The sequence below is a fragment of the Tenrec ecaudatus genome, chromosome 8, assembly GCF_050624435.1.
Source record: "Tenrec ecaudatus isolate mTenEca1 chromosome 8, mTenEca1.hap1, whole genome shotgun sequence".
In the NCBI taxonomy this organism is placed as follows: domain Eukaryota; kingdom Metazoa; phylum Chordata; class Mammalia; order Afrosoricida; family Tenrecidae; genus Tenrec; species Tenrec ecaudatus.
In genome coordinates this window covers 73457871-73480939 of record NC_134537.1, presented here as the reverse complement: position 1 = coordinate 73480939, position 23069 = coordinate 73457871, and the positions used below count along the sequence as shown (strand labels likewise).

General features: G+C 38.1%; 1 protein-coding gene across 1 annotated transcript in view; it reads left to right on the top strand.

Annotated features, from left to right (window-relative positions):
- Positions 1-23069, top strand: part of CSMD1 (CUB and Sushi multiple domains 1) — a 1770408-nt gene that overhangs the window by 1558368 nt on the left and 188971 nt on the right. The window contains exons 39-41 of the mRNA XM_075557189.1: positions 48-117; positions 7594-7710; positions 13982-14191. Of these exons, the coding sequence (XP_075413304.1) occupies positions 48-117; positions 7594-7710; positions 13982-14191 (397 nt within the window). The remainder of the gene's footprint in view (positions 1-47; positions 118-7593; positions 7711-13981; positions 14192-23069) is intronic.

The following is a 23069-nucleotide window of genomic DNA, read 5'->3' as shown; positions in this document are numbered from 1 at the left end:
CCTTATATTTCAAGTATTTGAGTTTCATTTCATTTTCTTCTAAACAGGGTCGGTCCCACATTTCTTGCATGCCGGGAACAGTTCGCCGTTGGAACTACCCTTCTCCGCTTTGCATTGGTATGGAAACGTCTTCTCAAGATATGTGGATTGGACACTGATTATCCGTGACATAGTGGTGTCCTGCTTGAGCTTAGACTTCCTTTGCACACTTATTTCCACTGTTTAATTGAAATTTTGAGCTTAAAAATGTCTTTGGAGATGTTTGTTATATAATAATTTAGTAGGGGTATAACAATAATTTAACATGAATTCACTGAATGAAATTTCTGAGTTTGGGGGGGGGCAGTGTTTTAAAAATCAGTATCCAGAGATAAGCGGTATTATTTTAACTGAAGGACTGAAATACAATTATATCATAAAGCCAATATATTAATTTATGGAGAGGAATGGAAGTAGCTGGTTTGAAAGTCTGAGCACTTTTCTGTGCATGGATTTGTCCTCAGGAAATTCAGAGATACAAAAGTCACTGTCAGTGGATATTCTCATTCAACGTAGAGAATCAGCCTGCCTTTTCAGGGGAAAACTTTCCAAACATTGTATTTCAGAAGGAGGAACCCATACTCCAAGGTCCCATAAACGTTTAGACTCTGTGATGTAATAGGAATTGTAATGAGCCCTTGAGGTGCACGATGATTGTCACTTGTGTCTGTTACAGGAAGGCCTTGAAATATAGACCCTGGTAGATGTTAGGGGTGGTTTTCTTTGTTCTGTTTTAAATTCTGTATGAACGACACTCTCAGCTTAGTCTCAGTTTTACACAATGTTGTGCATATGACTCATAAATCGTAATTTACAGCTCAGGTGTGCATATTGTGTCAGTACAGTAGTTTCCAAATCCTTTATTTATGTTCAGAAATGTCTGCTAGGATAGATAAATATTTAGATACTACCGAAAGCTTAAAATTCTATGCTGAGCGTCAGGTCTGATATTCAACCTCCACTGGAAATCCATAGCCCACTGGTTTCAGTCTATGATAACACAGTCCCCTGTGTTTCAGAGTAGACCTGATGCATGGAGTTCCCATTGCTGCCATCATAGAGAAAGCAGAGTACGAGATTTGACCTTCCTGTGCTATGGGGTGGGTTTCAATCAAAGCTGATTGAACCCTAGGTTTTCCACAGTCATTTAAAACTCATTAAGTCCAATGGCCATTACTTTCTGTCTTCCTTGAAAATGTTGTTTCCCCACATCCTTTCCCTCAATGATTGCCATTATCGTCCACCTTTTGTACCTAGATCACAAATCTAGATGTTATATTAGATTGCTCTCGCTCTCTAATACCTGATATCAAAGGATTTCAGCTGTGACAAGCACATCATCCAATGCTTCTTCAAGTTTTGGTCCTAACCTTGACCATCTCATCCAAAATTGATCACAGTTTCTCTCTTAATGTTCTTGTGTTCTGTCTCCAGATGATTCCAAGATTAAAGTCCCAAGTTCATTTCACACTCCAATTTTATGGTGATAATCCTTTTATTAGCATTTACCCAAAGTCCTTTGGTTTTCTTTGCACTCTCTGCCCGCTTCTAGTATGTTCCCAGAGCAATAATCATGAATCCAAGCAAGATGAAATTCTTGACAAATTCAAACGTTTTGCCATTTATCATGGTTTTACTTGGTCTAGTAGTGAGCATTCGGGTTTTATTAAAGTTATAATCCATACTGAAAGTAGCAATCCTTGATCTTCATCAGCAAGTGCTTCAAGTCCTCATTTTCGGCAAACAAGGTTGTGCCATCACATATTGCTCTTTGTCAGTAAGCCTTCCTCCAACCCTGCTGCCGCATTCTTCTTCATCTAGACCAGTTTCCCTGATAATTTGCTCAGCATGCCAGTTGAATAAGAATCAGTATGATGAGAGCATACATCCTGATGCACACTACTTCTGATTTAAACCACGCAGTATTCACTTGTCTGTTCACATAATTGTCTCCTGATCCTTGGTCTAGTTCTTCTGCATGAGCACAAGGAAGTGTTTTGGAATGCCCATTCTTCTTTAAGGCTACCCATTGTTCATTATGATTCCCATAGTCAAATTCCTCTATGTAGTCAATGAAGGAAAAGTAAACATCTTTCTGCTATTCTCTGCTTTGAGCCAAGATCCACCTGACATCAGCAATGATATTCCTTATTCCACATCCTCTTCTGATCCAGCCTAAAGCTCTGGCAGCTCCCTCTCAATGTACTGCTACAACCGTTGTTGGAGGATTTGCAGAAAAACCTATGTGCATATGATATTAATGAGATTTTTCTATAAATTGAGCATTCTGCTGGGTCACCTTTCTTTGGAATGGGTACATAGTAGATATCTTTCAGTCAGTTGACCAACGAGCTGTTTTCCAAATTTCTTGGCATAGACGGATTTGTGCTTCCAATCCTTCATCAGCTTGGTGTAATTTATATTCCATAAATTCCTGGAGTCTCCTTTCCTTTCTATTTTTTATTTTTTGCCTAATACCTTAACTGCAGTTTGGAATTCTTCCTCTTGAAATGATTGAATGCCCACTAGTTCTTTTTGGTACACTGTGTATTATTTCCATTTTTTGATGCTTTCTGTATCATTCAATATTTTGCTCTTAGCAGTCCATAGTACTTCAATATCTACATGCACCAACGTTTATTGACCCATTCATTCAGTAGCAGACATTTTGGTTATTTTCATCAGGTTTCTATTGTCATAAACTTAGATATATATATATACCTATGTATATATATATATATATATATATGCTTTTCTCTCTATTTCTTTAGGGTACACACCTACGAGATTGCAGGGTCATGTGGTCTTTCTATTTCCATTTGTTTGATAAAGCATCACTCTTCTTTCTATAATGGTTGTACAATATTATACTCCTACCAGCAGTGTATGAGGGTGCCAATCTTCACGTCCTTTCCATCATTTGTTAATTTTGGACTTTATTCTTATTTTTTTATTTTGCTGTCAGTGCAAGAGTGAGATGGTATCTCCTTATTGTTTTGATTTATATCTCTCAAGTGGCTAGTGATCATGCACATTTCTTCCTCTATTTGTTGGTTACCTAGATGATATCTTTGTTCAATTTTCCATTCATGTCTCCAGTCCACTTTTGAATTTGATTATTCATCTCTTCCTTGTTGAGGTGTTGCAGTTTTCCATAAGTTTTTGAGGTTATCCCTTTATCTAATGTATCGTTTGCAAATTATTTTTCCCAGCACTCAGAATTAATTTTTACTCAGAATTCCTGTTTTGTTTTGAATATAATCATACAAAGGAGCAAAGATTCAATATTGTATGGTTCTTGTTATATTGCCTACCATTGAGTTCTAAGGGATCCCAGAGGGTTTGCTAGGCCATCATCTTCTTTGGAGCCAATTATGAAGTGTGTTCAAATAGCTAACTCCTGTGTTGCCAGTCAAGACGCTTAAACTCTGCACCATCAAGGGTCCTTTAGTGTTTTATATACTAGATAATAAACCCACAGAGCCCTGGTGGCATAGTGGTTACACATTGCCCTAGAACTGAAAGGTCAACTGTTTGAAGCCACCAGCTGCTTGGTAGAAGAAAGACGGGATTTTCTGCTACAGTAAACTGTTCCAGTCTTGGAAACTAACTCACAAGGAGGATGTACCTTCCTCTATCGGGTCTCTATGAGTCAGCATCTACTCTATGGCAGTGTGTTTGATTTTGTTCTGTAATAAACCCGTTGCTCTCCTGTGGATTTCAACACATAGAGCAGATTGTAACTAACCCAAAGGGTTAGCAGGGCTATAAATCTTTAAGAAACCAGCCTGCCATGTCTTTCACTGTGGAGGGCCTTATGGGTTCAAACCACTGGCCTTTAGGTTAACAGCCCAGTACTTAAATCATTGCACTGCAACCGAGCCTTACATGTTTATTTTCAATTCGTCCCCACTGCCATCAAGTTGATTCCCAAACAGAGCGACCCTAGATGGGGTTTATTAGGCTTCTAACTTTTTATGGGAGCAGATAGAAGCCAGAGCTGCTGGTATGTGTGAATCGCTGATGGGGTGAGCAGGTGAATGCTTACCGACAGTGTCACCAAGGCTCTCTGCATGGCAAACATGGCTCTCAGATGAAGCAAAGCTGCCACTGGAATGGAGTCCTTTCCATCCCACTCACACACTATACAAAGGCCTATCATGTATAAATCCAGTAAAATTTACAATTCCAATTTTAATCATTAACATCTTTCATTTATAAATATCTTATTTATTAATGGCTCTAATGAGTGGTGGTGCTGAGCCAGGACTGGGCACTTCAAACCCACCAGGAGAAGAGGCATCTGCTCCAGTAAAGCACCCTGGAAGCCCTAGAGGGTCTCTAGGAGTCAGACTGTTGACACCGGGTCTGGTTGCTACCTATAAGGCAGGGTAAGGCCCAGAGGGAGGTTCTAGCACAGGATTATACATCCCTTGCAGAGGGGTAGTGGGAGGAGATGAGTCACTCAGGGTTCAGTGTAGCAACACAGAAACTCAAAACCTTCCTCTAGTTCCTGAACACTTCCTCCCCTCCCAATTATCATGACCCCAATTCTACCTTGCAGACCTGGTTAGACCAGAGGATGTACAGCGGTGCAGTAGGGATCTGGAAACACAGGGAATCTAGGATGGATTAACCCCTCAACACCAGCGGTGGGAGTGGCGACACTGGGAGGGTAGGGGGTGTAGAAAGGGAGAACCTATCTTGGAGATCTATGTGTAACCTCCTCTCTGGGAGATGGGCAATGGGAAGGTGGGTGAGGGGAGATGCCAGGCAGTGTAAGATAAGATAAAATAATTATTTATAAACTATTAAGGGAGAAGGGGAAGGGGGTAGCTGGGAGGGAGGGGGAGGGGGAAAAAAGGAAACCGAGCTGATTCCAGGAACCCAAGTGGAAGGCGAATTTTGAGAATGATGAGGGCAACGAATGTATAAGGGTGCTTTGCTCAATTGATGTATGTATAGATTGTGATAAGAGTTGTATGAGTCCCCATAAAAAGATTTATTAAAAAAATTAATGATGGGGCCTGGGTATTCAAATATTTGATAACTCCTACCAAGAATTCACATTAAGAGGTCATACACCAATTTTCCTGGATGTTTTTGTTATACTCCAAATTTTTGGATTTTCTTGGAATTCTTGATTTTGCTGCTGAAGCACAGAATGTGATTTCCTATCTTAAAAAAACAGCCACATTCCCTGATAAGTAAATGGCACAGAGGCCACAGCTGATCTCCTCCGGGTTCAATGGAGGGAGAATCCAAATCCACAGCAGCCATGGCCAATTCTGATACCAACTTTCCTCCAAAGGCGCCCCATTTCTCTGCTAGTCTTGATACTCAGTTACAGTGACCACACAGACCACAAAGCAATTACTCCCATTGCAGGGGGTTATTCAGGAAGTTAACAGGCTACCACAAATTAGGGTTTTACAACAGCAAGAATACAATTTTTTGTCCATAATTGTACCTCTTCTCAGCCAGTTCTAGCCCATCACCTCTCAGCCAGTAGTCCTGCACCTGTAGCGTTTTTATCCGTGAGCTGGGAATTCCACCTGCCGTTCCACCGCACTGTCCCACGGTCTCAGTGGCACTCGTGTTAATCCAGATTAACTAGAGAAACAAATTCACAGACACTCATACGTGTATAAGAAAGAGCTTTATATCCAAGGGTAATTGTATATTAAAAAAGCCTCCCAGATAAGATCAAGTCCAGAAAAGTCCATAAATCCGATATTAGCCCATAGGTCTGATACCAGTCGATAATTTGCTCTTCAGACGCACTCAACACATGTAATGATGCCGAATGCAGAAGATCACAGGTCAGTGGGTGGAACGTTTTGCAGATGCAATGACAGTGGAAGCATCTCAACGCTGGCTGGGGTCTTCATGTGGCTCCTCTAGCTCCAGGACTCTAGCATAGCTCACTGTGTCTTGAAAGCAGGAAGACAAAGCAAAGAGTCTGTGCGGATCTGGCCTTCAGGGAGCTATTTATATCCATGGCGCCTCCAAATGGGGTCATCAAGCTGCACCCTGATTGACAGGCTGGACTCCACCCCTTTGCAAGTTGACACCAGATTATTTAACTACTCAGTACCTCAGCTCCCTCTAGTGGCCTTCTGCGGCCTCTGCACTCGCTCTGACACTTCAGATGGTGATCTCGAACATACCTCCGGGTTGGCACTTCTTCCTTGTTGGGACAGAATTCCTTTTGTTCCTGTGTATGAGATAGTAGTCTTATAGATTGGGAAATGACAACGACACGGTCCAATCCCATCTATTAGTGTTTCACGCACTGTATTTGTATAGTCCCATCCAACTGTTGTTTGGGAGACTAGGCTAGAAGAGCCATATGAAGAGCTTTCACTTCATCATAGGGTAAGGTACTTAACCTTTTCAGACTTTTAGAAAGTTCCTCAAGTTTTTGCTTGATGATCGAAAAACAAAAATCCACTAAATAGTGAGAAAGATGTGTGAAAGAGGGCTTCCGAATAATGTTTCATCTCCTAAGAACATTTTTGGAATAAGAATAATATATTTTATTATAAATACCTGAAAATAATTGGTACTTATTTAGATTATATCGAAAAATATAAAACTGTTATTTTAATAGATCGCACAGTTAAAAATGCTTCAACCTGTATCATCAATGATTTTTAGCAAATATTAAATCATTTATTAGTTAATCTTGAATAGTCATCAGAATTTCTTATAGCAAATCCTTACATAAAAAAACACAACACAAAACAAAACAAACAAACAAAAACATGAGCAGACAAGTTAATTCCAGATACAAAAAATTATATTCACTTTCATCATCACATGATAAAATTATCCTGGGGAGAAAGTGATTAGAATTACTGAATTGTGTGTGTGTGTATATATATATGTATATAATTTAGAACTGAAGTATAATGAATAAAGATTGAGTTCTAAAATCACATTGGCTTGGAATAGCATCAAGGTTATTCTATTTACTAATGATATATGAGGCAACTTCAACTAGTTTGTAGAAGAATTTCATTATCTTTTAATTCAATATTGCCATGATTATTTTGAAGCCTCCTCATATGCTTACACAAATCTCCTAATATATTTAAGCTTGATTTTCTTTATTTGTAAAGTGAAGATGATATGAGCATGAACATTTTAGAGTTGTTATAAAAATTAAATGAAATTATGTATTTTGTCAGCCAGCTCATGTTACAAATCTACAAATATTAACTAGTAGTAGCTGACAAACACATAGAAAGCCAATTTTACGTCAAACTAAAATGAAAATATCATGTTTACTCATTTTTCCTGAGAATCTCTGTTTGGCAGAATAAAAGGGACTTTGGAAATTGTTCTTTCTCCACAGGCAGCAGTTCACAATTAGAACAAGAGGGAGACCTATATATTGTAATACAAGGCCTTTCATTCTGGGCGTATTAGGTGACAATGTCATTCTGAAAATTTGCTTTTACTTAGCACAGTGAGTTGGGCAGTTTGAATGAGCTCTTCTTTGTAGAGAGAGATAACCCGCAGAACTGATGGTCCTCGTCCGTTTCACAGCGACGTGTGGAGGCACGCTGAGCAGTCTGCGTGGAGTCATCCTGAGCCCCGGATTTCCAGGCGCGTACCCCAATAACTTAGACTGCACCTGGACGATCACGTTGCCCATTGGCTATGGTAAGTGAAAACATGTCTCATTCTTAAAAATGTATTTTAAAACGTCTATCTTGAAAATAATTAAACTGAATAAAATATGTGTCGTACTCTGTTTTTATAACTATGTCTTTAATTGAAAGCGACTTGGAAATTTAAATAAAGCTCTAGCAGAATACATTATAGGACACAAAGTTATTTGAAAAATCAACTCAGCCATGCAATTTTTTCAGCACAAATTAAATTAGTTGAGTTATAATATAGTAGGCACATGAAGTGCAAAATGTAGCATCCATCATTTAATTATCAATCCCTTTATTTATAATATGGTCTTTTTCTAGTCTATCCATGTAATTCAATAAACATTATTTTTTCTCTTGGAAATGTGTAAGACTCACTTTTTCAGGTTGTGACATAATTGTAATTTCATTTAGGACATAACCTTTGAAGATAGTCATATTTAATTCTTGTAATTATATACTACACTTATTATAGGTTTATGAAAAATGATCTATGTCCTGAATTATCAAACTTAGGTCCTCTGCTTTAAAATTTCTTAATTGTTATACCAAAATAAACCCATTTGGAACTTTTCTCAGGGAAGTGTGTTTTTTGGGAAATCTGGGTCCTCAGAAAATGGTCTCCATTGCATTATTTTTCTTATACTTATAATGCAGCTCATTAATCCAGCTTTCCTCACCTGTGGTTTCCTGAAAATTACATATGGTCATGGGTGTGATAAATTAGGACTCAGTGAATGCCCTAGTAAAGGTCAGTTGACTATACACTACACAAATGTTAGTTGATGAATAAATATAAGCATGAATGTAAATTACTGTTCCAGAAGATGATTACATATTTTTGAATTCCGTTTTCAAAGGTTTACCCATAAGAATCTGTACTAAGAAAGATGGTAGCTGTAGAAAGGTGGCATGGGCATGTTAGGGCCGGGCAAGAGTAATAATGGGTCTGCTGTGATAACATCAATCGATTGACACGAGGTGTTACATCAAGGAGGGAGGAAGAGCAGAGAAGATCTTGAGCTTGGGGGGGGGTGGGGTGGGCCTGGATGTGGGAGTGGTCTGGGGAGTTATTTCAGAAAACACCCAGAAGATGCATGGAGTAAGAAGGGAAGCCTTTGAATTTAATATATCACGCCCAAGGCTGAGGAAGCAACGCAGAACAGGCTGAAAAACTGAAGATTTCGTTGAACTAGATAAGAAACGAGAACCTGAAGCATGAGGGTTTTCATCCTTGCTAGACATTTTATCTCCATCTGGGGACAGAGTACCCATTGAGCAGGCACCGAACCTCTTCCCTGAAGAGGTGCTCATTTAGGGTGGTTGACTATTATGCTTGGAATCTGTAGCATCTTTAGCAGTTTTGCAAATGTATTAATCTGCCCCATCAGTCTTTTGAACGGGCTTCTTATGCTGATTCTGAGCTTCCTATTCCTGGGTTTTTACCCAGAATGTTTTCAATTCTGGTTACAGATCAAGTTCCTCCACATTTTAAACATTTGGCTCTCTTCTGGTTTCTCCTCAGCAGCCATCACTGAACCAATGTAAGCAGTTCAAAGTCCTCAGATAATGGGAGCAATTTTTCAAGAATTAATTATAGGGCTCTCTCTACCTCCACCACTCCCAGACTTTGTACTTTGGTTTCACTTAGTGAAGCATGAACTCTCTGCCCATAGACATAGTAAGTTTAGCTCTATGCCGGGTAAAACGGAGGATTCTGAATATTTTAAACCATCTTGGTATGCGATATTTTCAAATGCTGGATCCAGTTTTCTTACAACGGAGCGCTGAAGCGGAGATGCTGTGGTTGTTGTGGTTGTTCGGATTCCTGGAGTCACTTCTGACTCTGAGAAACCCTGCGTGCAACCGAATGGAACCAGGTCTGCTTCTGCATCGTCAATGGTTTTACGTTTGAACCCGTCGCTGCAGACACCGTGCCGACCCATCTTGTTGAGGGTCTCTCTTTCTGCTCCCATACAGATTTACAGCCTCAACCCCCCAGGGGGAAATTCCACTCTGCCGTACAAAGTTGCTATGTATCGTGATCGACTGACTGGGAGTGAATGTAATATAATAAATAGAGATTCAAATGCTCTGGAACAAAAATGGATCTGCCAGAGATCAAATTCCTTTATTAAAATATTCCAGTCTTGTTATAAGATGGCATAGCTTCTCCATCTGTGCACAGAACGGCTTAAAAAGAAAAGTTAGAACATGTCTTATAATAAAGCTTGGCATCAACTTCATCTCTGAAGCCTTACCCATTGACATCCAGATATTAAAATGTGTTCTGAAATGTTTACTGCAATATATGAAGAAAATTTAAGATCTTCAAAATATATATGAAAATTACTATGAAGACGTATAGTTCACACTCTCAATTGCCCACACATCTTTCATATATGTGCCTTTGCAATTTGCTTTTTTATTTTCCACTCTTCTCAAGCTGTGTTCTGGCTCTATAGTACACAACTTGTGGTCTCTGTACGTATTACACAGACGCCAATATATGAAAAGAGAAACTCCCCACATCTAATCGATCCTAACTCATAGGGAGCGTATAGGACAGAGAAGAACATGCCCTTTGGGTATCCTAACATGTAAATCTTTTAAAATTGTAGAGTGGCTGGTAGATTTGAACTACCGATCTTATGATTGGCAGCTAGCCACCCTGAGTCCATACCCAGCTTCCCACAGAAGGCCCTTCAGACCTACTTCTTTTTCAAAAACAGTTTCTGTCTTATCCTGTAACTTGTGGCTCTAGATCTTTCTCATAATGAAGACTAGGATGGTTAATTTTTACATTAGAATGACAATAGCTGAAGTATAGTGGAATGCCATATCTAAGACACTAGCGCTGATGCGGTCTATCCAACGAAATTCTCAGAGTCAGCACCCCTGAAACTGCAGGGACAAGCCTAAAAACCAAGACAACAGGAAAAAAACATTGTTGGCTTGTTCTTTTCAAAGTTTTGTGAAAGCACAGAGAACGCCGTTTGTGAGCAGTCACCCTTCATTGCCATTTCATTTTCAACATGCCAGTAGAATCAGATAAGGCTGCGGTGTGCTATGTAAATCCCACGAAAAGATAGGCATTCAGATCGGTTTTTCTGTTGTAATAATTCCTTTTGAAAGCATCCACTGAGATAATAAAAGAATAACTAGATTATGCTTATTTTAATCCATTCACTTTGCCTTTATGATGTCAAATTGGACACAATTCACTGAAAATTAGCTAGGTAAATTCATATAAAACCAGATTAGAATGACTTCTGTTCTATTTCTTAGTAGGTATTAGATATTTGATATATGGATGGATATTTCATACTGCTTAAAATTCTAATTTTGGTCATAATATTTCAATTGTGATGGTTCCATTACTACTTCAAATTGAATTCCAAATAAGCAAGACACCAATTTTGATTTCCTGTACTTTTGACACATTGGGCATCTTTAATTTGATTGCTACTTTATCTACTTACTGTCTTTAATTCCTCTCTTGATTGTGCTGTTTCATGAATTTTCAAACTTGTTTCAATAAATACTTCAATTGAGTGGACTATATTATAAACCATTCCCATATCATTTGGTTTCATAACTAGAAAGTGAGCAAAAACTTTTCAAATGCTCTACTGTCACCTGAGTGTGGGGACATAGGAGATATGTCAGTAATTAAACAGATGGTTTTTGAGTTGTTCTTGTGGCAGCTTTGCAGTGATAAATGTGACCGAGGGAGATTTCCTGTGTGTGATAATTACTTGCCTCATAATGTGTCTGGCCCGGTTGGCTAGAGAAACAAATCCAGTGGTGCTCATATCCCATATGCACTTGTGTATATGCCAAGTTTGTCAGTACATTTGGGGCAAAATTAGGTGCATCAGCTGGTATTCAGGCCGGCTTATATTCAAGAATATATGGTATTTGTAAGAAAGAGCTTTATATCAAAGAATAATTCCATATTAAGAAAACATGATAGCCCAGTCCAGATCAAGCTCATAAGTTCTATTTTAGCCCATATGTCCAATACTAGTTCATGAGTCTCTCTTAAGACTCACGCCGTCACAGACAATAATGGAGAATGCAGGAAGATCTCAGGTGGGTGGGTGACAACTCGTGTGGATCCAATGCATCACAGTGCCTGATCAGGTCCGCAGTGCATGACTCACTAAGGTCTCAGGGAGCTCCACGTGGCTTGTCAACAAGAGGGTGAAGCCGAGTGAGTGTGTGGCCCACCTCCTGCACAAAAGAGAGGACGTTCCCAAAACCCTCATGAGAAGGCCACACCCACAGGAGGCATGATCACCTGATCAACAAGCTCGACTCCACCCCTACACTTAACAAATTGACACAGCCTTATGTAACTGCCACAATGCGTGTTTCATTAAACTAGTTCTACCACTCCGTCAAAAACTAAAATTGTAGTACAGTTTACTCTTGTTTTTTCATGAAGAACATGCAAATCCTTACAACTAGACCCATCAAGAACACTAAGATAAATGGTGAAAAAAAAATTGATGTTGTCAAGGTTTTAATTTTACCTGGATCAACCTTCAGTGCCCAGAGAGCAATGGTTAAGAAATAAAGAATATATTCCATTAGGCAAATTTGCTACAAAAGACCTTTTGAAAATCTTAGAAAGTAAAGAAGACACGTTAATGACCAAGGTGCACCTGGCCCATGCCATGTTTATTTGTTTTTCAATCACCTCATATGAACATGAAACCTGTAGTGTCGATGAATAATACTTACTCGACCAAGACAATCAAAACTATCAAGACTGCCATCAAAAGAATTTTAAAATTCTGTCCTGGAGTACAGCCAGCATATTCCTCAGAAGCCAGGATGGTGAAATTCCATCTCATCTCTTTTTAACTTAATATCATGAGGAATCAATCTGGGCAAGGACGTCAAAGAAATAGAAGGACTGCCTTAATGAGATGAGCTGACACATTGGCCCAACAATGGACACCGATCCGCAGTGACAATGAGGATGGCCTGTGGACAAAGTGCTCCAGTGAGTTTATGGAAAAGCTAAATAGAAAAAGAATCCTTTTTTTTTCAGTGAATATTTTGAAATATCATTGTGTGTAATGTCACAATGACTGGAGTTGACTAAACAGCATCACCACCAACAGAATAGCCTTTTCAATAGTTAAAAAAAATAGTCTTTTTTTCTTAGATTTGTGGGTCCTGCTGTAAAAAGAAACTGCAGTGAATGATGAAACAAATCACTCACCCTCTCTCCATATTTTGCTTCCATAATTTTCTGACCAAAAATATTTACAAGAATCTTTAAAAAAATACAAAACAAAAAGTGAAAACTTATTTCTGAATGACTTTTAGAGAAAAAGCCATATTTGACCCATTAATGCCTATGTTTTAAGTATTTTAAAATCATCTACATAAGTAATTCTAATACTAAATCTATTTTTCCATATGATAACAAGATGAACTGAATAGCTATAGAATGAGATACTGTTTGCTTGACTACTAATATCCCATGAGTAAATGTACTTGGACTATGGAATACAAATCTACTTAGTCTAAATGCTTCCAAATTGTGATGTTAGTAAAAGATTTCTCTTTAATCCAAGGTGTAAAAAATTAACATATCAAAGAATTGATCACTTAGACTGTATTTTAGTATAAGCTAGACTGTGAGGGTGAGTTGTGAGAGTTCAGATGAGTTTATGAAATTAAAATTTTATAAACTTCAAACTCTCTTATATGCATGACAAAATTGAAGATAATCAATTGATAGCAAATAAATGTGTCATGCAATGGCTCAGCTATTCTATGGTTTAGAAGTCACATAGTTTTCTGAAATGTTTAAATTGGTAGGGTCTTCTTTAATAAAATTATGTTAAAACATGGAAGATATAACAGACAATATGAAAATGTGTAGGTGGTTGTAGGAATCATAGTGAAAACAATGAGAAATCATTGGCATACAGATATGTACCAATCACCAGTCTAGTAATGTTATCTGAACATCTATGCAGTGCAGGCCCCGTCATGTTTCAAATCTCACCAATAAGTACACTGATGGGTGCTAATGACTTTCGCAAAGATCACACAACTGGTAATGGCAGAGGTAAAATTGAACCACTGTCTATTTTAGTTCAAAATTCATGCTTTCATCCACCACATTACTTTGTCTCATATCAAGATATTATTTGGCAGCTTGATGAAATGGCAATAACTTTTTATCCATTGTAATTTTATCACTGTGGATGTGATATTAAATTTGATTAACTCTGTATATTTTTCCATAGGTGCACATATTCAATTTCTGAATTTTTCAACTGAAGCTAACCATGACTACCTTGAAATTCAAAATGGACCGTATCACACCAGCCCGATGATTGGGCAGTTCAGTGGCATGGATCTGCCCTTAGGACTGCTGAGCACAACCCATGAGACACTCATTCACTTTTACAGTGATCATTCAGAAAACCGGCAAGGATTTAAGCTTGCTTATCAAGGTGAATTTTTTTATAACTGAATTACTTTTAATTAAATGCCTGATTAATAAGGATATATAGGAAAAGTTTAAATCAAGAGCTAACAAAGCTTATTGACATGCGAAAGAATTCAAAATATTCATTTCTTACAATTTTGAACTGTCCTTTTATTGAGTATTATTAACTGAAGTTGAAAAGATCAACTCCAACATAATTTTATTTATCTTATTTAAATATGGCTAAATCAATTGCTTTCCTAATTGCATATATTGGTCCCCAAACAGTTTTAGTGTGTAATAACTCAAAATGGTATACTTTTTGTTCAATATAGATGTTGTAATTAGATTGTTACTAAAAACATAAATTATAAATGTAGATTTACAGACTTGAAGCGTTTCAAAGTAGAATTAGATAAGAGAAAAACAAATAATGAGTAGACTACTCACTTCCATTGAGTTGATTCCAACTTATCTCACTCACACATAGCCACCAAGGCGTTACTAACAAATAGTGGCCTTGTAAGACAGGGAAGTTCTGTCTTTCTGCGGCTGTGCCACTGGTGGTTTTGAACTGTGGCCCAGTGGACCACAGCCAAGTGGTCACCACTATGCCACAGGGCTCCATGGATTCCAACTTATATGACACAGTAGAACCCCTCACTAGGGTTCCCAGAGTTGTTTCTGGGGCAGAAAGCCTAGTCTTTATCTCTTAGAGTGATTGGTGAATTAGAAATGTTGACCTTGCAGTTAGTGTAATGCCTAACTCATGAAGCAAATATGTAAGTTGACATCGCCTGTGTTCCCATTTTGTCTGTCATCCTTAGCTTCCGTCTCAGTTTCGACTCGTCACTCTCATAAAACAGTATTAGTTTCTACTTGAACGGAGTACATACTCACATAGAAACATAGAAAGAATGTCAGAAAAGGAACAAATCTGTGGCTGTACTCACACGCGCACCAAGTATTTGCCCCTCCTCTTCATTCTATTCTCAGTATTTTCCAATAAGGTTTCACATTCCTCATGATCACACAGGCTGGTGTGCTTCTTCCATGTGGGCTTTGTTGCTTCTCAGCTAGATGGCCACTTGTTCATCTTCAAGTCTTTAAGACCCCAGATGCTAAATAATTTGATAGCTGAGCACCATTAGCTTTCTTCACCATATTTGCTTATGTACCCGCTTTGTCTTTAGAAATCGTTTTGGGAAGGTGAGCATCATGGAATGCCAGTTTAATACAACAAATAGTTCTTGCATTGAGGGAGTTCTTGAGTGGAGGCCCAATTTCCATCTGTTACTTTAATAATAAACCTATAAATATATGCACATAGATATATTTCCCCATTGTCATATAAAATATATTTACATATGCACATGCCTGTATTTAGACCTCTATAAATGCCCTTTGCCTCCTAGTTGTTTTCTCTAGTTCCTTTTACTTTCCTCTTGTCCCACTATCATACTGAGCCTTCATTTGGGTTTCAGTAATTCCTCTGGGTTACTTTGCCCTTGATCAAGACTAACTAGGCCTCCTACACCCTCCTCACCACCGATTTTGGATCACTTGTTGATCCCTGGTCCCTCGGTTTGTTAACACCCACTTCCTTTTCCCCACCTGCCCCTCTCCCATGTCCCCTCAGAAGTGTCAGTTCAGTTGTTTTCTCCTCCAGATTGTTTATCCTACCTATCGTATCTAGATAGACCTACAGAAATATTAATATGCACAAAACAGTTCCGTTCAGAATGCTGGAGGTTCTGTGCTGTGGACTTAATGTTGGTGCTGCTGACACCAACCCTGCCAGCACCCCATCGGTTTCTGCTTCTACTTGTCCTGTACCCTATCAGCCTCCCAGATTGCCCTCCCAACCACGTTCCCCTATCCATAGACCCTTCCAGGGCTACAGACTGGAAGTCTAAGCAGGGATCCGTGTCCTCAAGAAAATCCATTTGTTTGTTTTTTTCTATATCCCTTGCCGATATCCATTCCCCACTCTGCTCTCCCATTTTATCATTATTTTCCATTTGTGCAGATGACTGTCCCTGGTGTTTGCGAATGTTGCTGACTGAAATGTTGGAAACTCCTTTCACCCAGAGGCACGTCTCAAGAAAGGCCAAGTGATCTACTTGTGAACAGTTAACCATTGAAACCCTGTAGAACACGGTTTATTCTGACACACATTGAGTTTCTAAGAGTCAGGCTTAACTAATAATTTTCAGAGACACGTCTTCCTTCTCACAGGCCAACTAACCAAACAGCCCACACGGTGGCCCTAGAAAGGGGCCTAGAAGCGTCCATAGGCTGTGCCCCTCCTCGCTTTAGGAATCACATCAAAGTTTTCAGCACAGAAGCACTGGACATTTCCGGTAGTACAGGTTGATTGAAAATTGATCCTTATACATGTGAACACTATGTGACTCTGTTTGGCATCAAAAATAAAAGTGTTCAGTAGGTTACAAAGCAAAAAGCAGATAAACTAGCAGATAAACTTGGTAGTAAACTCTCTAAGGGGTGGTGTCTGAGAAAATGCAAACTCACGCCCAATGATTTCGAAAAAAACATTGTAAGTGGAATGAAAATCTTCCCTTCATATTAAGCCTTAACCAAATATAACTGATCATTTTTTATTAAAAACAAAATGTTATGCATAGGACAGAACTTCTGATGTATATCGGTTACTGGCTGGAGGCCAAGGTCAATAAGTGGTGTCATTTCTTATCTTTTTCTTCTGTGCTCAGAGAATAACTGTTTCACTTCCACCACCACTTCCACTTTCAGGCAAGAAATGAGGGAAGAATAAGTGGGGGTAGAAAGACTGAACTACCTTTGAAGAGCTTCCTAAGGAATATTTCCCCAAACTCTTGTTTGTAATTGACAGAAATGTCCTCTGTAAATTCTCTGAGGTGAAAGAAATGTTGGCAATATAATTATTTCTCTCCCCCTCCCCCAGCCAGTCTAGATACAGATTCTCTCAAAGAGAATCAGGCTCTGTTCTTAAGGACTGCAGAAAAAGTGAATACTGGATAGGCACTGGGCTTTAAATAATACAGGTGCTTCAGCATGTGAGTACATGAATGTAATTTACCTAACTTTTGGAGACAAACTTTTCATTTAAATTATCTCAGAGGAGAAAATTATTTGCTGATGTGAAGAATTTAGCAGCGTAAATCAAATTAGAAGATTATGATGTTTGCAAGGAACATGATTCTAAGCCTTTGAAATTATGTAATCATATAACCACAGAGTTTTAGATGTATAAATAGTGAGATAATAATAATTTAATTTCTAATATTTAATATATGTCATACAGACAATAAAAGATGCTTTGGTTAATTTTTATATTCAACTAGAGAATTTCAACCACTTTGCTTTGCTATTTTAAGCTTATAATACAAATACAGAGGAGTGATTCTTTCACTGTTTATTAAAATATTGGATTCTTAAGTAATTATATAGATATGATTACATTTGATAAAGGAAGATTACGGCCAAAGTATTCTACGTGGAGGGAAACATGGCACAGGGTCTAGGAAGTTTACGAAACTCAGATTATTTAGGATTCTGTTGGTCAAACTTACATTATCCTCTAGCTGCAATGTGATGCCACGGACGGATTGCAAGTGAAGCAGAAATTATTCACTACGAAATGCATCATAAGCGTCAAGAGTAAGGCAAGAAATTAATTTGAGTGCTATTCTGGGTATTTAAGAGAAATAAAGGTTTCTTAGTCATCACACCCTTCACACCTGCCTCTATGTTCAAATTCAAATGAAAAATTTGAATACTATTTATTTTAAATTACATGTTTCTCTTTCTGTATTTCTTTATATCTGATCCCATCCTATTCCTTATTCTGATTAATTTGTAATTTCTCCCTTAAGTCTCAGTTTTGAATTTATTCAAGGGGACTGAATGACTCAGTGGTTCAGTATATTTTGCTAAAGATGGAATATTTTACTCATCACTATCATTTAAAACTTGGTTATTGTTTTTTCTTAATTAGCCTGTCCCTAAAATTTGGTTCAATAAGAAAAATTATATAATTATGTTTCTTTAATCATGTAACCACCATTTAAATTTTTTAATTAATAAATCTTTTTATTGGGGCTCATACAACTCTTATCACAATCTGTATATACATCAGTTGAGCAAAACACCCCTATACATTCGTTGCACTCGTCATTCTCAAAATTCACCTTTGACTTGGGTTCCTGGAATCAGCTCAGTTTCCCTTTTTTTCCGCTCCCCCTTTCCCCCTGGTCCCTTGTTAGTTTATAAATAATTATTTTATCTTATCTTACACTCCCCGGCGTCTCCCCTCACCCACCTCCCCATTGCCCATCTCCCAGAGAGGAGGTTACACATAGATCTCCAAGATGGTTCTCCCTTTCTACACCCCCTTACCTCCTGGTGTTGCCACTACCACCGCAGGTGTTGAGGGGTTCGTCTGTCCTAGATTCCCTGTGTTTCCAGATCCCTACTGCACCGCTGTACATCTTCTGGTCTAACCAGGTCCGCAAGGTAGAATTGGGGTCATGATGATTGGAAGGGGACCATTTAAGTTTTTTATCTCAGTGGGCAGTAAGTTCTTTTGAGAAGTCTCCTTGGTATTGAGCATAGTTATACAGTAATATAAATTTCATTCTTTGTTTGATACTCTGTCAAACCTCATATATAATTCTGAAATTTGCAACTATTGTTTGCCATGTTTTTTGAGATTATATTTTATATAATTTCTAAATAACAAAATTCAAAAACAACATTATTGGGTTTTTTAAAAGTATAGGATCATGAAGTCTATGTGTTGCCTAGGCGAACAGATTCAGCCTTCATGAAACAGTTCAAGTCAACTTCTTAAGTCCCTTGCTAGTCTACAAGGCCCTCTTCAGACTCACATAGTCGCGTGCTGGTGACACAGGAAGGTGAATTACGAAGCAGAAGGATCACAGGTGGTGGATGGTTTCAAGGCCCTGTGATTCCAACAGTCAGTGGGAACACGGCAGGGCATTGGGAGCTCTCGGGTTTGGGGGACACACTGGGGCTACCTCTTGAGACAGCACATGTCCAACAGACCGGAAGATGCAGAGACAGAGAGAGAGGCTGTGCCCAGAGTCTCTCACTTTCTTTCAAAGGGCACTCCTGCAAGGAAGCAACATCAAGCAACCATTTGATTGATAGATTTGACTCCACCTCTCACGAGGCGTGTCTAATTGACGTAAAGTCAGACAACTACTATGGGCTACATCTTCACAGCTACAAAAGTTACAAATTAGGTCAGTGTAACAAGAATTATTTAAAAACAACAACAAAAAATGCAAAATGTCCACACTGGAATGATCTAAGCCCAAAATTGTGATGTTGTTTGGCTTATACAATTCTGTTTTTTAAATTACTAGTTGGTATTTAGAAAAGCCTAACTACTAGCATAAGCCTACTACTTCACCTTTTTCTCCGCCAATGTCAGAATCTGGAAATATTCAGCCATCATTCCTTATATTCATGGATGGGGACAGTCAGATGATGGGGCGGAATGAAGGTCCTTTTTAGAGGAAAAAATTCACTTTAAGGCGTCACTTAACTGCTGGAGTGCTTTACTTATTGATATTGCCCTCTTGACTTTATAGGAAATTTTGAATTTGTATTTGTGAGTCCTCATCAATGCAAGCGTGCAGTTGATTGGTTGATTTGACACATGATTTTTAATATCAAATACATTAAAGTTAGCTTTAAAAAGTTGCGTAAACAATATTTTCATAATTTGAACTAGAAGATCTGAGTCTGATAAAACTGAGAGATTTTATGATAAATTTCAAAAGGATGAGAACATGAATTTAGGTGTTCTGATTATGGTATAAAATAATATCGGGCTGAAATTTGTATTTTGAGGCTTAATTAGATAGCTATCAGTATTTGCAATTAAAAAAAATTATAAACTGGTAAAATGACACAACTTTCATTTGTAAGTCATGTCAACATTTCTAGGTTCTACTTGTGATTTAAAAGCTAAGGATATAATTAATAACTCATAAAAAGATATATAAATCATGCAAACACTTGTCAATCTGAGTGATGTGTATGTTGTGCACCTTTTTCTTAAAGCTTGTCATTATTTATGGTTATATAAAGGTCAAAAATGCTACTCATAAATGTAACTGTCTCAAAGTTAAATTACTCACACAGAGCCTAAGATGCAAGGTAGGGAACTTTGTCAGATAAAATCAAGTTCATGAACCCAATTTTTAACTCAAGACTGGAAAATGGATGATAGCATGAAGATATTTATCAACTAATTAGAACTTAGTCAGAAAATATAGAGATTTAAAAATGACTAAACACTTCCATTGGCAGTCATATTATGCTTCCATAATTTAAGCACGACATAAATATCACTTAAGATTGATAGATATGAGTAATACCAATTTTTCCAAATATGAAGAGAGAACACCTCCATGGAAGTTAGCATTTGGTGATGCAAAGTGCTATGTCTTATCCTACTCTGTGTTATGTAGGGGCTTCCTGCTATTTAAACTTTTACTCATGCTTTTTAAATTTTGATTTATTAAGAATATTAGTGACTTCCCCCCTCTTGGTGATTGTAATTTGGCCAGATGTCCATTAATTTCCCCGTATTTTTCTATCTCTTTTCATTATTACAAAATATATACCTTGGGAGTGGATTGTTTAACAAAGACTAGTAAATATAATTTTATGTTTTATATGTTATTTTAATTCATTTTATTGGGGGCTTGTACAACACTTATAACAATCCATACATATACCCATTGTGTCAAGCACATTTGTACATTTGTTGCCATCATCATTCTCAAAACATTTGCTTTCTACTTGAGCCCTTGGTGAAGTAAATATAATTTCAAATCCTTCAGTTATAAGAAGTAAAAAGAGTTTTCTTTATCTTATCTACAAGGCCTATTGTTTTTCTAGTTTTTTTGTTGTGATTATATTTGCTAACTCTATCTTTAAAATATAGTAGGGTATGTTAAGTCTGCTAATGCATTGATCTAATAACAAAACTGCTGATTTTTGTGTGAATTAAAGTTAGAAGCGAACAGCCTATAGTTTGTAGACACCAAATTTTCCCCTCTTAGGAGCAAAAGCAATTAAACTGCCTTTCCAAAAAGTAACTGAAGAGTTCATTCTAGCTTTTTGTGAGACTACAGTTATTCTTCCTTATAGACAGACCCAGAATTAATATATGAAACTGATGTATACTGAAAGTCTTACTGTTTTTCTTTCAAAGTACGATTCTGTGTAATTTTGAAGTAACTAAAGGGAGAAGGGTCAGAGATTCTTCTCCCCCTGTTCATCCATCCCCTTAGTTGCATCACGTTCTAAAGTGGAGCACTTTATAAGGAAGCCTGCTTTCCATAAACATGTGGCTTTCTTTATCGATTCTCATTCCTTCAAAGGCATCTTTTGACATTAGAAAAAGTGTTTATAATTGTAGTGATTTCAATGCTTCATGGATTTGATTCTAAGAGAGTAGAGTCCAGATCTAAATAACGGACTAATCAATACCTCCTTGTAGGATCATGCGGATTTGTTTTTACTTTCAGAGTTATCTGAGTGAAAGTAACAGCCAGAAACACATTGTCATGGATTAAAATGGGCCCTCCAAAAAGTGTGTTATTTGGTTGTATCCTCCTCCTCAGTGGTTTGACTGTAATGCAGTATGTGAGCGGGTGGCAGTTGTAAGGTGCCTTTGGCCTGATTTTGACCCATAGTGACTGCCCCACAGAACAGAACACAACTTGGTCCTGTACTATCCTCACAATTGTTGCTATGCTTGAGACCGTTACTGCAGCCCCTGTATCAATCCATCTTGTTTAATGCCTCCCTCTTTTTTGATAATATTTTACTCATCCCTATGATGTAATACTATGTCATGAAGCTATCAATTGTAAGGTGTATTACGGTACCCTGACTCCTGCCACAGTCCTGATCAAATATAAGGGGCATGCCCTTGGCATGTGATCTGCAACATCTTTTATCTTAAAAGAGATAAAAAGGGAGAGAAGCAACCAAAGTGGAATCTATATACCATCCATGGTTTGCTATGGTCCACGTAGTCAAATTCCTTTACATAGACAATAACAAATTCCTTTACATAGACAAGCAAGCATCTTTCTGATATTCTCTGCATTCAACCAAGATTCATCTGACATAAATAAGCATGATTTACCTTACCCCACATCCTCTTCTCACCAGCCTGAAACTGGCAGATTCTTCGTATGTTAGTCTAGGTAAACTAGAGAAATAAATCCACAGAAACTCATATGTATATATGAAAGAGTTTTATATAAATGGCAAGTGTACATTAAGAAAGTATCTCAACCCAGTGCTGTCCAAGCCCATAAGTGCAACATTAGCCTGTATGTCCAACACCAATCTACAGAGTCCTTCTCCATCTCACCAAACACACACAATGACGCTGGCTGCAGGAGAAAAGTCAAATCAGTGAATGTATAAGCATCTTAGCGCTGGCAGGGATTTTCACACGTCTGCTCCAGGACCCAGGGCTGCATCAGGGTAGGTCCATGCGGCTTCTCCTCGGGGATGTCTTGCAGGAAGTGAACCTTGCCAAGTAAAGCAGGGAACTGGCTAAGGCAGCTGCACCCTGGTCTGACCACCAGAAAGCAAGAGACCCGAGAACTAGAAAGGCAAGACTCATCAAGCCATTTATCCCTCTGCCCTTCAATTAATCCCACATGCGTTTAACAGCCAGGTTGGCACAATAAACCTTACTAATCCCACCTCTCAGTGTACTGCTATAATGTTGTTGGATGAGCTTCCTCAAAATTTACTTGTATTTGATACTAATGATATTGTTCTGTACTTTGAGCATTCTGTTGAGTCATCTTTCTTTTGAATAGGCACACGTGTGGATA